This window comes from Mirounga leonina, unplaced genomic scaffold (genome assembly GCF_011800145.1).
Source record: "Mirounga leonina isolate KUSES-001 unplaced genomic scaffold, KU_Mleo_1.0 Mir_174, whole genome shotgun sequence".
In the NCBI taxonomy this organism is placed as follows: domain Eukaryota; kingdom Metazoa; phylum Chordata; class Mammalia; order Carnivora; family Phocidae; genus Mirounga; species Mirounga leonina.
In genome coordinates this window covers 68,193,867-68,210,348 of record NW_023270451.1, presented here as the reverse complement: position 1 = coordinate 68,210,348, position 16,482 = coordinate 68,193,867, and the positions used below count along the sequence as shown (strand labels likewise).

At 38.4% G+C, this 16,482-nt stretch overlaps 1 protein-coding gene across 4 annotated transcripts in view; it reads right to left on the bottom strand.

Annotated features, from left to right (window-relative positions):
- The window catches only part of STRIP2 (striatin interacting protein 2), a 52,517-nt gene that overhangs the window by 3,922 nt on the left and 32,113 nt on the right, over positions 1–16,482 (bottom strand). For all 4 annotated transcript variants that reach the window (XM_035021087.1, XM_035021089.1, XM_035021088.1 and 1 more), the window contains 2 exons: positions 4,209–4,313; positions 3,153–3,357 (listed from right to left, as the gene is read on the bottom strand). In XM_035021087.1, coding sequence (XP_034876978.1) covers positions 3,153–3,357; positions 4,209–4,313 — 310 coding nt within the window. The remainder of the gene's footprint in view (positions 1–3,152; positions 3,358–4,208; positions 4,314–16,482) is intronic.

Genomic DNA, 16,482 nt, shown 5'->3' with positions numbered 1-16,482 from the left:
AAGAGAGGAAGAAGAACATGTATACAACTCAGGACTCTGCTCCTCTTACCACAGAGTATGGTCTATGGGATAAGAACAATGAAGCTGCTCAGAATTTCCTTTTTGTGGAGGGCAATGTACAAAGTAAGTGTATAATATGCTGTCACTTCAGTTTAAAAAATACACTTGTATATGCAGAGACTATCTTTGGAAAGGTAGTCTAGAAACTGCTAACAGTGATTACTACTGAGAAGGAAATAAGGCCCCTGAGGGAGGTGGACTTCTTTTTTTTTTACTGTACTTCCTTTTCATTATTTCACTTTCTTACTAGTTATATGTTATTATGTTTTTCAAAATGGCAACTCAATTCCTTTTATTGAGCTTTCCTAGGGTAGGGGAGTTACCCATTTGAATGGAATCACGAGCTCTCAAGGAATGGAAAGAGGCAAGAAGAGGTACAACAAGGAGAATCAGAATGGACCAAGTACTGAAGACTTTACTGATTCCCTGTGACCTCTCCCAGCATATGATAAATGTATGTGTCAGTGTATGTTAAAATTATGAGGTGAGAGCTTCCATGAAGGTAAAAACAGAAAACAGATAATCTGCTTTCTTCTATTTATCCTACTCAGACACTTACTTCAGGGCTAGAGATACAGCTTTCCCAGATTTCTTATGTCCCACACTCAATGGTTTATCTTTTTTTTTTTTTTTTGACGATTTTATTTTGGGGGCACCTGAGTGGCTCAGTTGGCTAAGCACCTGTCTTCAGCTCAGGTCCTGGGATCGAGCCCTGCGTCATTGGGCTCCCTGCTCAGCGGGGAGCCTGCTTCTCCCTCTCCCTCTGTCTGCTGCTCCCCCTGCTTGTGAGCTCTCTCTGTCAAATAAAATCTTAAAAAAAAAAAAAAGATTTTATTTTTTTAAGTAATCTCTACATCCAATATGGGGCTTGAACTCATGACCCCAGGATCAAGGGTCACATGCCCTACTGACTGAGTCAGCCAGGTGCCCCTTAATGGTTTATCTTAAGGAAGTGTAGATTGGGTTTGGGTTCATGATGGCAGCGACACGTTATGCCATTTGCAGGATAAAACATCTGCATGTTTTAAAAATCTATAAGAATTTAAATAGTTAATTGGCTTTATGTCTCATAGAAGTTGCATCCTGGCTTGTTATCTGCCAATCATATATTTCCTTTACTTTTGTGGGTTCTTTACCTCAGCATTGTCTAAAATTTAGGCAGGTTACAAACCTCAGCAAAGACAAGTCTTTAGTTATCTTTACCAAAAACTCTTAAATACAATTATGCAAATAATGGTCAAATCCCACTACAGCAAATATCAGTACAATGGAAAAGCTCTCCAGAATAAATTCTTCCAAACTTGGTTAATCTATCATATCTTGGTGGTCAACCAGATATTATAATGTCTCCTAATGTGAGACAACATGCAGTTCCCAATGGTACCTCAAATGTATTATAGCTGAAAATGTTTAAACTGAATCCATCAAACCTCCGGATCTAACTTTCAGTTTACTAGTAATACCAGAGATAGAGAGATAAGGTAAATGATGCCATTTCTAAATCCAGAAGGTGGATATTCAGCAGGACAACTGGCCTAGTTTTTCAATTTGTCAGCATTATGGAAAAAAAGTGAAAACAAAACACTACTAGGTTTAACCAATTAAAGGATAGAACAACCAGATGAAATTTGTGGCCCTGGGTTGGATTATGACTTGAAAAAATAGCTTTAAAGAACATTTTGGGGGGTGCCTGGCTGGCTCAGTCAGAAGAGTGTGTGACTCTTGATCATGGGGTCGTGAAACTGAACCCCACATTGGGTGTGGAGATTACTTAAATAAATAAAACTTACAAAAAGAGAACATTTTGGGACAACTGGGGAATTCTGAATATGGACTTACTAGATAAAATGAAAACATACTGATATGGAAAGATGTAGATAATGTTAACTGAAAAAAAATAATGAAATAGTATGTATAATGTGCTATCATTTAAGTAAAATGTGCATATATGCAAAGAAAAAGGTCTGGAAAAATATACAATAAGATGTTAACAGTGGCAATCTGCCGGTGGTACAAATAAGGCATAAATATGGTGATACAATAAAAAGTTTTCTGACTTGTATTTTCTAACTGCCTTTTTTTTTTTTTAAGTTTATTTATTTAAGTAATCTCTACATTCAACTTGGGGCTCGAACTCACAACCCTGAGATCAAGAGTCATGTGCTCTTCCGACTGAGCCAGCAGGGAAAGCTGTTTGTTTTTTTTCCTTTTTCTAACTGCTTTTTAATAATAAAAGGTTATTTTAATTTTAGAAATCTCTTGGAGAAACCTGTCATTTAAAGGAATGTTTTCAAAAGGAGGTAGTTATCTCTTAATTTACTTGTTTTATAAAATGGAAATTTTTTTAAGCAAATTCTACCCCCAATGTGGGGCTTGGACTCACAACACTGAGATCACTAGTTGCATGTTTTATTGACTGAGCCAGCCAGCCAGGTGCCCCTATAAAATGGATTCTTAAAAAAGATTTATTTATTTATTTTAAAGAGAGCCCACACATGCATGTGCAAGTGGGGGGAGGGGCAGAGGAAGAGGATCTCAAGCAGATTCTCTGCTGAGAGTGGAGTCCCACATGGGGCTTGATCCCACGACCATGAGATCATGACCTGAGCCAAAACCAAGAGTTGGATGCTAAACCAACTGAGCCACCCTGAAATTGATTTTTATAGTTAATATAGGACTAGGGCCCATGCTAGAATTTGGGACAGTAACCCTAAAGTTTGTTACATCAGCACCTGACTATAATTACATACATATTTTCTCATCCAAACTATGTAACAATTCATACCAAAAGAGTAGAGATAAATGTTTATTTAGTTTTATTTTTTTTAAGATTTTATTTATTCGAGAGATAGCATGAGAGTGAGAGAAATCACGAGAGGTGGGGAGGGAGGGGCAAAGGGAGAGGGAGAAACAGACTCCCCACTGAGCATGGAGCCCGGCAGAGGAGTGGGAGGGGCTCGATCCCAGGACCCTGAGATCAGGACCTGAGCGAAGGCAGATGCTTAACCAACCGAGCCGCCCAGGTGCCCCTTATTTAGTTTTGTTTAAACCCTGGGCAACTCCTGGAGGTCAAGAGCTCTGAGAATACTCACCATTCCCATAAGCCCAGTCATCATTCATGCGGTGGCGTACTTTCTGATAGATGGCTGACATGGTTTTCATGTTACTTTTCCTCCACTGGCGCCCCAGGTACTTGGTCTGTATTTTTAGCAGCTTCAGAACATAAAGTTGCAGCATGGCCTGTTTGACCTTGAGGGCTCGCTTTAAGATTGGAGCTGATTTGAATACCACCAGCATCTACCCATTTAAAGAGGGGTGAGAGTGAAGAAAGGCAGATAAGGATCTAAAGTTTCTTGGAACTTCCAACTCACAAACAAATTAAGCCAAACCTGACTGGTCTCAATGCCCTGGGGGAGCTTTTGGGAATCTATGGTTCAGGTTCTATTTATATTTAGATGTCACAATTATATGTCACAATTCAAAGTTTCTAATATTCAAAGTATGTGATATAAAGAGCAAATTAATTATGTCAAACACACATCCCATTTCTACTGTTATCAGTTTCTTATGTATCTTCTGGGTACATAATTCTATATACACGTATATTATTTTTATTAACAAAAACCACAGCCAACTACATATCCTGGCACATTGTTCCATACCTTGCTTTTTATTTAACAATATATCTTAAAAATTATTCCGTATCAATATAGAACTGCCTCATTCCTTTTTTTTCCTGCCTCATTCTTTTTAATGGTTGTATAATATTCTATTATAAGGATGTACCAAAATTATTTAACCAGTTGGTCCTGTATTAATAGGCTTTAGATCATTTCCAATCGTTCATGATTCATGCTGCAATGAATAATCTTAGACTTGCATCATTTGGGATGTGTGTTTGTAATCCAAACAACAATGCTAACTTTCTAACCAGAGCGGCCCTGTGGGAGGGTCCATATTCAGCTCCTTGTAAAGAAATGGACTGGTGAATAATTATCTCATATAGATTAAATACCCAGAATTAGGTGTTCACCTTATGTAGCATTCATTGTCTATCTATAGAGCTCACAAAGCAGGAAGTCCATAAATATTTAAGATTAAAAAAATTCGGTCAGATGGACACCTCTATGATCTGAAGCCCCACTCACCATGGTTCTGGAATGCTTCCATTTGGTCAGTTTATTGAGCAGCCTCAGAAGGTTAATGCAGGAAAAGAGGTTCCTCCAACAGAACTGGTTGTTGTCTCCAGCTTCCTGTAATAAGGCAGGCCCACCATTACCTCAATACCTATAAGGCTTTCATTCCCACAGAAGCCTGGAAGTCACCACTGGTCAGTTTAGGTGAGGCCTTCCTTATGAAATGCTGACCTCCTCACCATTCTGCTCTTCACACACTAAGGTCTCAAAGCATGCAATATTCTTCATATGAAAACACACAGCTGCCAACCCTGGATGGCTGCACCTAGAGCAAGTACTGATTAGAAAGAGGATACATGAACATAGGAACTTCACTCAAGCAAGCCTTCTTGTGTAAGTTCCTGCTTTAGAATCAGAAAAGAGGTGATAGAATTTTACCCCCATATAGCCTGTACTTATATAAGCTGTGTTTGTAACTGCTAGAGTTATTCTGGTAGATCCCTTCCCTTCCCTTCCCTTCCCTTCCCTTCCCTTCCCTTCCCTTCCTTTCCTTCCTTCCTCCCTTAAGTAGGCTCTACACCCAACGTGGGGCTTGAACTCACGACCCTGAGATCCGGTCACATGCTCTGCTGATTGAGCCAGCCAGGTGCCCCTGTTCTGGTAGATTTCAAACTATGTTGGATGGATCTGATATTCATTATGATTGAATTTTTTAAATCATCCTCCACCCTCCTTTATCAAACCCTATTGCAGTAAACTGCCTAATTCTCCAGCGTGGAAGCAAAAATGGCAGATGGTAAATTCTAACCAGGTGTTTTTCTTGTATGTTTATTGATAGCTTGTGAGCACCCAACCAGAGATAACAGATGGATGTCAGTTTAGAAACAGGTATCTACTCACAGAAACATCTTTCAGGGACAAAAATAAGAGCCCTTCTGGATTTAGGGGCCTGTAAATATACTGAAGTCAGGAGCTATATAAATCAATGAGCATGCCTGGTGGCCAAATTAACATCTTGGAAATTCCTCATGCCTACAATTTGATAGGAGGATGTAAGAGTAGGAGACAATGTGTAGAAGTGAGCTGTTGTCTGAAGAATGGAAAATTACCCCCTCCTTTCCCAAATCAAATTAATCCAAAGCAAGCAAGACAGACCTACATCTAATGTGGAATGAACATCCAGGATTTTTGAGAGTATTAGGCTCTACTAAGAAATAAATAAGACTAAAGGTAAAAAAGTTTCAGGGAAACTTTTTAGAAATATTATTAGAAAAAATGTTCTCCTTTCTGTAGTAAATGTTCAATATTGTGTTTAGAACTAGTCCCCGGAGAACCATCTGTTTCCTTCTAAGAGAAATTTCCATGGGAGTTTCCACTCTAGTGCATCAGCTAGTCAGCTTGCCCAAAAGAGACAGGTTCTACAGATAGGTTCTATAGATGTTCCATCTTGTGTGGCTAACAGAGGAATGGACTTTTATTTTTTTTATTTTTTAGTTTTTTAAATTATTTATTTATTTATTTGAGAGAGAGAATGAGACAGAGAGCACAAGAGGGAAGGGGATCAGAGGGAGAAGCAGACCCCCTGCTGAGCAGGAAGCCCGATGTGGGACTCGATCCTGGGACTCCAGGATCATGACCTGAGCTGAAGGCAGTCGCTTAACCAACTGAGCCACCCAGGCGCCCAGAATGGACTTTTAAATGTTTACTTTTTTTAAAGAAGCAGGGGAAACAGAGAACATATGGGGGAGGCTATGTATATCTCCACTGTGTGCTTCCTTTATCCTGATTTTTAATATAATAGCAGCAGCGAGAGCCTTGCATTCCTTAGCACCTCAAAAAATAACATGGGAGGGATGTCTCCTGGCTCAGTCGGTAGAGCATGCGACTCTTGCTCTCAGGGTCTGAGTTCAAGCCGCGTGTTGGGTGTAGAGCTCACCTTAAAACAAAAAACAAAACAAAACAAAAAAATGGGAGTAGGGGTGTGGCTTGTAGAAGCAGCACTGGAGTAGACACTAGGAAACCTGGATTATGGCTTTGACCCTGGTTGTATGATGGTAGATAAGTCATTTCTCTGTTTCTTGTAAGAGGTTGAATTAGATAATCTTTAAGATCCTTTCACCTCTGATCATTTAATAGTACTGTGATTTATCTCAACTTTCTCCAATTGATTCAAAAGTGCAAAAGTGAAGTTTTAAGTGAATGTTAGATGATCGTGGTGGCTTTTTCCTCAAAGCTCAGTCTCAGGAGTCCTAGGAAAAACACCCTAGTTCCCTCCTGAAGATAGTCTCATGTGCCCAGGGCCTTGCTCTCTTTTTTTTTTTTCTGATAATGCTTCCCTACCAACTAAAACTAGCCCCACTTCCCACATCACCAGATGTTGCCTGAAGTGGGCACTGACAGAACACATGCTTGTCCATGGCTGTCTCAGGATAGCGGATCCCAGGCTTGTTGTCAGTTTGCAGCAAAATGCTCTACATGGAGCCCTGCTCAAGCGTTCTGCCTTCTTCCAACCCAACACATAATCATTTTCCAGCAGACCTTTAGGTCCATGGGGTGCCTTTTCAGATTTGCTAGACTTGAGGGGTTTATTTGTTTATGTTCATTTAAGGCAAATTGCCTGCTTTCTCTTTTTGGGGGAGGGCAGGACTCAGCATATTGAGTAAAATGTAAACTTCTGTGGGGGGATATATCTTGTGAACAGCAGCATTTGGCCATATTCTCTTGTGTCTGATACTTTACACTATCCAAAGCAAGACCTTTACTCACTTTCTACCAGTGCAAGTTGAAAGAAGAAAACATTTGCCCACGTTCCACTTGCATACATAAACATTTGTTTACAAAAACAATCCCATTTACAACTGCACCAAAAATAATAAAATACCTATGAATAAACTTAACCAAAGAGATGAAAGACCTGTACTCTGAAAACTATAAAACAATGATGAAGAATTAAAGAGGACACAAAGAAAGGGAAAGGCATTCCATGCTCGTGGATTGAAAGAATATTATTAAAATGTCTATATTACCCAAAGCAATCTACACATTTAATGCAATCCGTATCAAAAAACCAACAGCATTTTTCACAGAACTAGAGCAAATAATATTAAAATTTACATGAAACCACAAAAGACCCTGACTAGTAAAGACATTTTGAAAAAGAAAGACAAAACTGGGGGTATCACAATTTCAGACTTCAAGTTCTATTACAAAACTGTAGTAAGTAAAACAATATGGTTCTGGCACAAAACAGACATATAGATCAATAGAACAGAAGAGAAAACCCATAAATAAATCCATAATTATATGGTCAATTAATCTTTGACAAAGGAGGAAAGAATATACATTGGGAAAAAGTCTCCTCAACAAATGGTGTTGGGAAAACTGGACAGCTACATGCAAAAGAATGAAACTGGACCACCTTCTTTCACCATACACAAAAATAAACTCAAAATGGATAAAAGACCTACATGTGAGACCTGAAACCATAAAAATCCTAGAAGAGAGCACAGTCAGTAATTTCTCTGACATCAGGCCATAACAACATCTTTCTAGATATGTCTCCTGAGGCAAGGGAAATAAAAGCAAAAATAAATTACTGGGACTACATCAAAATAAAATCTTCTGCACAACAAAGGAAACAATCAAAACTAAAAGGCAACCTATGGAATGGGAGAAGATATTTGCAAATGACATATCCCACAAAGGGTTAGTATCTAAAATATATAAAGAACTGATACAACACCCAAAAAACAAATAATCCAATTTAAAAATGGGTAGAAGACATGAACAGACATTTCTCCAAAGAAGACATCCAGATGGCCAACAGACACATGAAAAGATGTTCGATGTCACTAATCACCAGGGAAATGCAAATCAAAACTACAATGAGATATTACCTCACACCAGTCAGAATGGCTAAAATAAAAAACACAGGAAATGACAAATATTGGTGAGTACTTGGAGAAAAAGGAACTCTCTTGCACTGTTGGTGGGAATGCAAACTGGTTCTTCAAAAAGTTAAAAATAGAACTATCCTATGATCCAGTAATTGCACTACTTGGCATTTACCCCCCAAAAATACAAAAGCCCTAATTCAAAGGGATACATGCACCCCTATGTTTATTGCAGCATTATTTACAATAGCCAAGCTATGGAAGCAGCCCAAGTGTGCACTGATAGACGAATGGATAAAGAAGATGTGGTATATATATACAACGGAATATTTTTTAGTCATAATAAAGAATAAAATCTTGCCTTTTGCAACAACATGGCTGGAGTTAGAGAGTATAATGCTAAGTGAAATAAGTCAGTCAGAGAAAGAGAAATACCATATGATTTCACTCATGTGGAATTTAAGAAACAAAACAAATGAACAAAGAAAAAAAAAAGACAAACCAAGAAACAGACTCTTAACTATAGAGAACAAACTGATGGTTACCAGAGGGGCAGTGGATGGGGGAAATAGACGATGGGGATTAAAGAGTACACTTATGGGTGCCTGGGTGGCTCAGTTGGTTAAGCGACTGCCTTTGGCTCAGGTCATGATCCTGGAATCCCAGGATTGAGTCCGGCATTGGGCTCCCTGCTCAGCAGGGAGTCTGCTTCTCCCTCTGACCCTCCCCCCTCTCATGTGCGCTCTCTGTCTCTCATTCTTTCTCTCTCAAATAAATAAAATCTTTTTTTTTAAAAAAAGAGTACACTTCTGATTAGCACTGAGTAATGTATAGAATTGCTGAATCACTATACTGTGTACCTGAAACGAATATAACATGGCATGTTAACTATACTGGAATTAAAATCAAAAACTTAAAAAAATTCTTTACACACACCTTGTGTCTAAATATTCAGTTCAGGGATCACATCCTACCCTTTCATAGCATCTCTAAGGTGCCACAAGGTTCTGTTCTCAAGATCCATCTTAGCCCAGCTGAGTGAGCCAAGCCAAATAAAAACGGAGGCTTATGCCAGTTATGTGGATAATAACTCAAATGACTGCTGAAAGAACAGAGTGTTTCTTCCTTTTGTACAGAGGAAATCAGATTGGTTAGAATCTGAGCACTAGAAGAGACTTAGCTTTTAGACTTGACTAAGTCTAGTCCAATTCTGTCATCCACAGAAGCAAAACCTAAGGCTCAGGGAAAGGAAGGGCTTGCTTCAGGTCACATAAGTGCCCCAACCAGGGCCTGAACCTCTATCTCCAGTAATTCACTGATTTATAATACTCTGTTTTTATTTACTGTTCAACTTCTATTGCACTCTTGGAATCCTAACACAGAAGATGATTCTGAGAGAAAATTCGGTTTGATCCCCTGCTTTCTCAGCTTCTTCAAGACCTAACGGTAAAGAAGCTCTTTCTTATGTCCTATTACAATTGTTATTTCAAACAAGCAGAAGATAACAGTTTCCAGAAACAACAACAAAAATAGTGAGGGTTCCTGTATTAAAGGGGAGCATCTGACTGATTTTGGTCAGCTCATGATCAGACTGAACCTTTAAAGAAGTGTTTCTAGGGGTGCCTGGCTGGCTCAGTCAGAAGAGCATGCGATTCTTGATCTCAGAGTCCTGAGTTCCAGCCCCACGTTGGGGGTAGAGATTACTTAAATAAATAAAAACTTAAAAAAAATAAAGAAGTGCTGCTAAGTGTTAAGTCTAATACATCTCAAACCTTCTTGGCTTATTAAAGTTCCTGGTGATGATTATTATTTTCAGATTGAAAACCAGCTCTTAACAACAATCAGACAACAAAAAGAAATAAAAGGTATTCAGATTGGCAAAGAAGAAGTCAAACTCTCTTTTTTCGCAGACGACATGATACTTTATGTGGAAAACCCAAGACTCCACCCCCAAATTACTAGAACTCATACAGCAGTTCAGCAATGTGGCAGGATACAAAATCAATGCACAGAAATCAGTTGCTTTCTTATACACTAACAACGCAACTGTAGAAAGAGAAATTAGAGAAACGATTCCATTTACAATAGCACCAAAAACCATAAGATATCTCAGAATAAACCTAACCAAAGAGGTAAAGGATCTATACTCTAGTAACTACAAAACACTCATGAAAGAAATTGAAGAAGACACAAAAAGATGGAAAAATATTCCATGCTCATGGATCGGAAGAATAAACATTGTTAAAATGTCTATGCTACCCAGAGCAATCTATACCTTCAATACCATCCCGATCAAAATTCCAATGACATTTTTCAAAGTGCTGGAACAAACAATCCTAAAATTTGTATGGAATCAGAAAAGACCCCGAATTGCCAAGGAAATGTTGAAAAGGAAAAACAAAGCTGGGGGCATTACATTGCCCGATTTCAAGCTATATTACAAAGCTGTGATCACCAAGACAGCATGGTACTGGCACAAAAACGGACACATAGACCAATGGAACAGAATAGAGAACCCAGATATGGACCCTCAACTCTATAGTCAAATAATCTTCGACAAAGCAGGAAAAAACATGCAATGGAAAAAAAAAAACAATCTCTTCAATAAATGGTGCTGGGAAAATTGGACAGCCACATGCAGAAGAATGAAACTCGACCATTCTCTAACACCATTCACAAAGATAAACTCAAAGTGGATGAAAGACCTCAATGTGAGACAGGAATCCATCAAAATCCTAGAGGAGAACATAGGCAGTAACCTCTTTGACATCGCCCACAGCAACTTCTTTCAAGATACATCTCCAAAAGCTAGTGAAACAAAAGCAAAAGTGAACTTTTGGGACTTCATCAAGATAAAAAGCTTCTGCACAGCAAAGCAAACAGTCAACAAAACAAAGAGGCAACCCACAGAATGCGAGAAGATATTTGCAAATGACACTACAGATAAAGGGCTGGTATCCAAGATCTATAAAGAACTTCTCAAACTCAACACCCAAAAAACAAATAATCAAGTCAAAAGTGGGCAGAAGATAGGAAAAGACACTTGTCTGAAGAAGACATACAAATGGCTAACAGACACATGAAAAAATGTTCATCATCATTAGCCATCAGGGAAATCCAAATCAAAACCACACTGAGATACCACCTTACACCAGTTAGAATGGCAAAAATGGACAGGAAAGAAACAACAAATGTTGGAGGGGTTGTGGAGAAAGGGGAACCCTCTTACGCTGTTGGTGGGAATGCAAGTTGGTACAGCCACTTTGGAAAACAGTGTGGAGGTTCCTCAAAAATTTAAAAATAGAGCTACCCTATGACCCAGCAATTGCACTCCTGGGTATTTACCCCAAAGACGCAGATGTAGTGAAAAGAAGGGCCCTATGCACCCCAATGTTCATAGCAGCAATGTCCGCAATAGCCAAACTGTGGAAAGAGCTGAGATGCCCTTCAACAGATGAATGGATAAAGAAGATGTGGTCCATATATACAATGGAATATTACTCAGCCATCAGAAAGGATGAATATCCAACTTTTACATCAACATGGATGGGACTGGAGGAGATTATGCTAAGTGAAATAAGTCAAGCAGAGAAAGTCAATTATCATATGGTTTCACTTATTTGTGGAACATAAGGAATAGCATGGAGGACATTAGAAGAAGGAAGGGAAAAATGGGGGGGGGATTGGAGGGCGAGATGAACCATGAGAGACTATGGACTCTGAGAAACAAACAGGGTTTTAGAGGGGAGGGGGGAGGGGGGATTGGTTAGCCTGGTGATGGGTATTAAGGAGGGCGCGTACTGCATGGAGCACTGGGTGTTATATGAAAACAATGGATCGTGGATCACCACATCAAAAACCAATGATGTATTGCATGGTGACTAACCTAACATAATAAAATTAAAAAAAAAAAAAAAGAAAGAAAACCAGCTCTTCACTGAAAATCAGAATTACTAATATTAGCTTGGTTGTTATATAATGAATCCACGGGAGTTTTGGAAAAGTTTATGCTCATCTGATGGCCCAAACTCTTCCTTTTGTATGTGGAACTCCTATAGCCTACAGGAAACTTGCTCAAGATAACTTAGAGCTGTAGTTCTGTCTGCTTTTTCTATACTTTTTTTTTTTTTAAAGATTTTATTTATTTATTTGACACACAGAGAGAGAGAGCGAGCGAGAGCAGGAACACAAGCAAGGGGAGTAGGAGATGGAGAAGCAGGCTTCCCACCGAGCAGGGAGCCTGATGCGGGGCTCGATCCCAGGACCCTGGGATCATGACCTGAGCTGAAGGCAGATGCTTAATGCCTGAGCCACCCAGGTGCCCCTGCTTTTTCTATACTTACAAACTAGTCTATTTCTTTGCTTTAGGCTTCAGATTTTCATGCCATGTCAGCCCTGCATTTATTTGAACCTATTTGAAAAAACATTTGCTAGGTTTTAACACTTACTGATTGAAAACTCACAATAATAACCACTTCTTGGGAAATGATTCTTTTGATTCATTCCATTATTATGGTTGACACAACTGAAAATGAATTCATATTTCTAGCTTAAACTTTCTTTTCCCAAATCACTATAGAATAATTCCCTTATCATACGGATTTCTGACAATTAAGTTACTGCTAGATTAAGGGCCCATAAAAGAGAGCTATAATTCTTAAGTGGTGTGAGTAAAAAAGGAGGAAGGAGAAGAGAAAATCTCAAAATCATCTGGGGAGTTTTGACAAACTCTTTGTGCCCTGGAGAGGGATCTGGGCATGTGAGTTTGAAAAATCATTCCAGAGGGGCGACTGGGTGGGGCAGTCGGTTGAGTGGGTCCAACTCTTGGTTTCGGTTCAGGTAGTGATCTCAGTCTTGTGAGATAGAGTCCCGCATCAGGCTTTGTGCGCAGCATGGAGGCTGCTTGAGATTCTCTGTACCTCTCTGCTCTTCTTTTCACTTGCGTGTGCCAGCGTGTGCACGTGCGCTCTCTCAAATAAATAAATCTTAAAAAAAAAAAGAATTCCAGAGACTCTAATCTCCTCTAGTACCCATTACAGAAATGGTGACTTAACAGAAAAACTGATAAAATGTTAAAAAACATTTATCCATGGTCCTTCCTATATATAGACATATGTCATAGTACATGGATAAATACCTTATGTGTTCACATTATATCTAGAAGAGAGAAACAATAATGCTAAAGGCAATATTGGTTTTAAATAGTGATGGTGAATGTCAGAAGACTTTATTTAATAAGGTCATAAAATTATTGGTTAAATAATGCCTGAAATGAATGCTAGAGACCTTAATACTTGAACATGATTATATTCCAATAAGAAAACAAAAACCAAAACAAGAATGACAAAAGTTTTCTGGGATATCCAAAAATATCTGGATTAGGAACTTATAAAAACAAAATTTAGTAAGGATCGATGAAAGGATCAGGTATGTAAATTTAAGCGATATGTGTTTTTATAGGTCTTCCTGAATATAAATCAAACCCAAATTTGAGGAATTTTGCAATGAACTACCTTTTAAAAATTAACTTAATAATTTCACTTGCATATATCTAAAAGGAAATGCCAAATGTTTCTTTGCAAATGGCTAGGTCATGCAAATTCTGACGCATTGTTTTGACTCTTACCTAGCTATAAGGCTTTAGACAACACTTCACCACTCTACCCATTTCCTCATCAGTAAAGGATGGGATTCGGCAAGATACTAAGAAACTTCTAGCTCTGACACTCAGTGATTCCATAAATACTACTTTTTCTCATTCCTCCATTCTTAATTTATAGGCCTACTTGAGTATCTACATTGTTCAAAATATGCCCTTCTTTGTATGTGAAGCTACTGTTACTAAGTCACATTCTGCAGTAAAAAACAAGCATTTTGAACTCTGGGTTGGCTTTGCAGCAGTGACAATAGATTTACACAGAACTTTCCACATTTTTTTTGGTCCGAATCTCTGTAAGATAGGAGAGGAAAGGAGGATGGGGTGTAATCTGTATGATTTCTCTTTAGGACCAATAGGGCCCCAAAGCAAGTAGACCTACAACCTTACCCTCATTTCAACATAGTCTAAAGTAGTGGTTTCTAGAAAATTTTTTTTATTGCACATATCTCTCAGTAAATAATTTTTGTTGTACACCTAAATATACACATTTACTTCTAAGTTAGAAATGCATTATTGTCGGGGCGCCTGGGTGGCTCAGTTGGTTAAGCGACTGCCTTCAGCTCAGGTCATGATCCCGGGGTCCTGGGATCGAGCCCCGCATCGGGCTCCCTGCTCGGCCAGAAGCCTGCTTCTTCCTCTCCCACTCCCCCTGCTTGTGTTCCCTCTCACACTGTCTCTCTCTCTCTCCCTGTCAATTAAATAAATAAATAAAATCTTTAAAAAAAATGCATTATTGTAATGACATTACGTATGTTCTAATATACACATAAATATAGAAAGTAAAAAGGATATTGATACATACAAAAGATCAAAATATTCCATCCCCCAAAGCATTATCTTGCACACCCTACTTTTTATACCACTGCCCTAAAAAAAATGCTGAGCATTCTACAATACTTGAAGTCATATCCACTGCCTTTTCTAGCAACCTTCTTCCAAAGACCATTTCTATCTTCCACACAACCATACACTCACCATCCTTCCCTCGTATTTGGAATTTAATGTTTTCCTACTTTAGTGGATTGAATTTGAATATAGACATTTGGAGATACAGAAATCGTAAGCCTTCCTGTAACAGGTGGGTAGGGAAACTTCTCAGTACATGGGTAAGGATGGCCTATTGTAGAGCTAAGTATTTTGACAAAATGGGGAGACTTTAGAATTTGGAGTTACACAGAGAATATTGAAATAAATGCCCAACATTAGTAGAGAGCAATCATTTTTAAAAATTAAGGAGATTATGTGTAGCTATTAAAAGTCATGTTTTCAAATATGTTCAAAGTCACATTGTGAACATTTAAATTTTATTATGTGAATTTGAAACATACAAAGTCCTTATTTTCTTAAATAATGTATGTGTGTGCATATATGAATTAATATGTACATATATATGGTGATTATAGGAAAATATTAACAGTTGTTACATGTAGGTAGTATAATTAAGGTATTTTTGTTTTCTTCCCCATATTTTCCTGTATTTATCCAATTTTCTGCAATAGTATATACTGATTTTATAACCGGGAAAAAAAACTTGAAATATTATTTAAAGAAAACCCTCCACATTTATAAAAGCCAGTATATTTTCTGTTTATAATTAATTTACTGAGCCTGGAAAAGAGATGCATTTTACTCATATAAACATTAGTCTTCTCTGAGTACAGAAGCCATCAGTTTAGATAAACAAACCATTATATTGAGGACCTATGTGGAGTAAACTTGCTAGTTACTTAAGCCCATGATTAGGCTCAGGGGAAGTACTTACACGGTAAATTTAAGCCAACAACAAAAATCTGTAGTTACCAAATGGAACCACCAGGTGCTACTGTTGCTTTGCAGAAAGGAGAAGAACACCTAGCACCAATAGGTTTCTTATTTAGAATAGATAGGTGCTTTCACCTGCTCAAGGATAACAATAAAATCTTCTCAGAGGCATAACAATTATTTCAAAAATTTTATGTTCATATCCCCACAGGTAAATCAGAAGAGATTTGGAGGTACAGTTCCCATCAATTTCCTATATATGGGATTGAGAAAAGAGAACATACTGTATCAAGAAATAGATTTCAACCATAAAAGCTAACTTTACGTTTTGAAATATCCAACTAATAGTAGCATTTTAAGGCTGTTCACCACTGTTTTCTGTGAGAAAGTGCATTCTTCATTCTAACTCTGAATGGCAGGGATGTAAGTCTCCACCCTGGCTCTGCTACTTTCAACTGTAAGGTTTTGGCAGTTAACTGCTCCATCTATAAAACAGTAATACCAAGCTTATACAGTTATTTTAAAGACTGAATAACATCATGTGCATAAACAGGGTTATTAGACAACTTATTACTTCTCTCTGCAGGGATAAGAAGTTCCCAGCTTCCTTGGCCACTGAGGCTACATCTAAGTGAGACAGGAAATCTCTGCCCTGATGCTAAAAAGGGTGCTAGACTTAATATCTTAGAACATGGGTCTTTTTCTAATTCAGGATCTATCATTTATGAGGAGTGGACCATGACAAGTCACTTCATCCATTGGGCCTTCTGGTTTCTCATCTTTGAAATAGGGGATTGGGCTAAATGGCTCTCAGGTCCCCTCCAGCCAAGAATCCTATGGGTCTATAAAACCTGTACCACAGAAGGTATCATTCTATTTGTGCCTAATACACTTTCCTGATGCAACATTTCACAGGTATTAAAGTTGGGGGGCAAAGGGCTGTGGGACACATGGGTGCGACCATCCAATCATT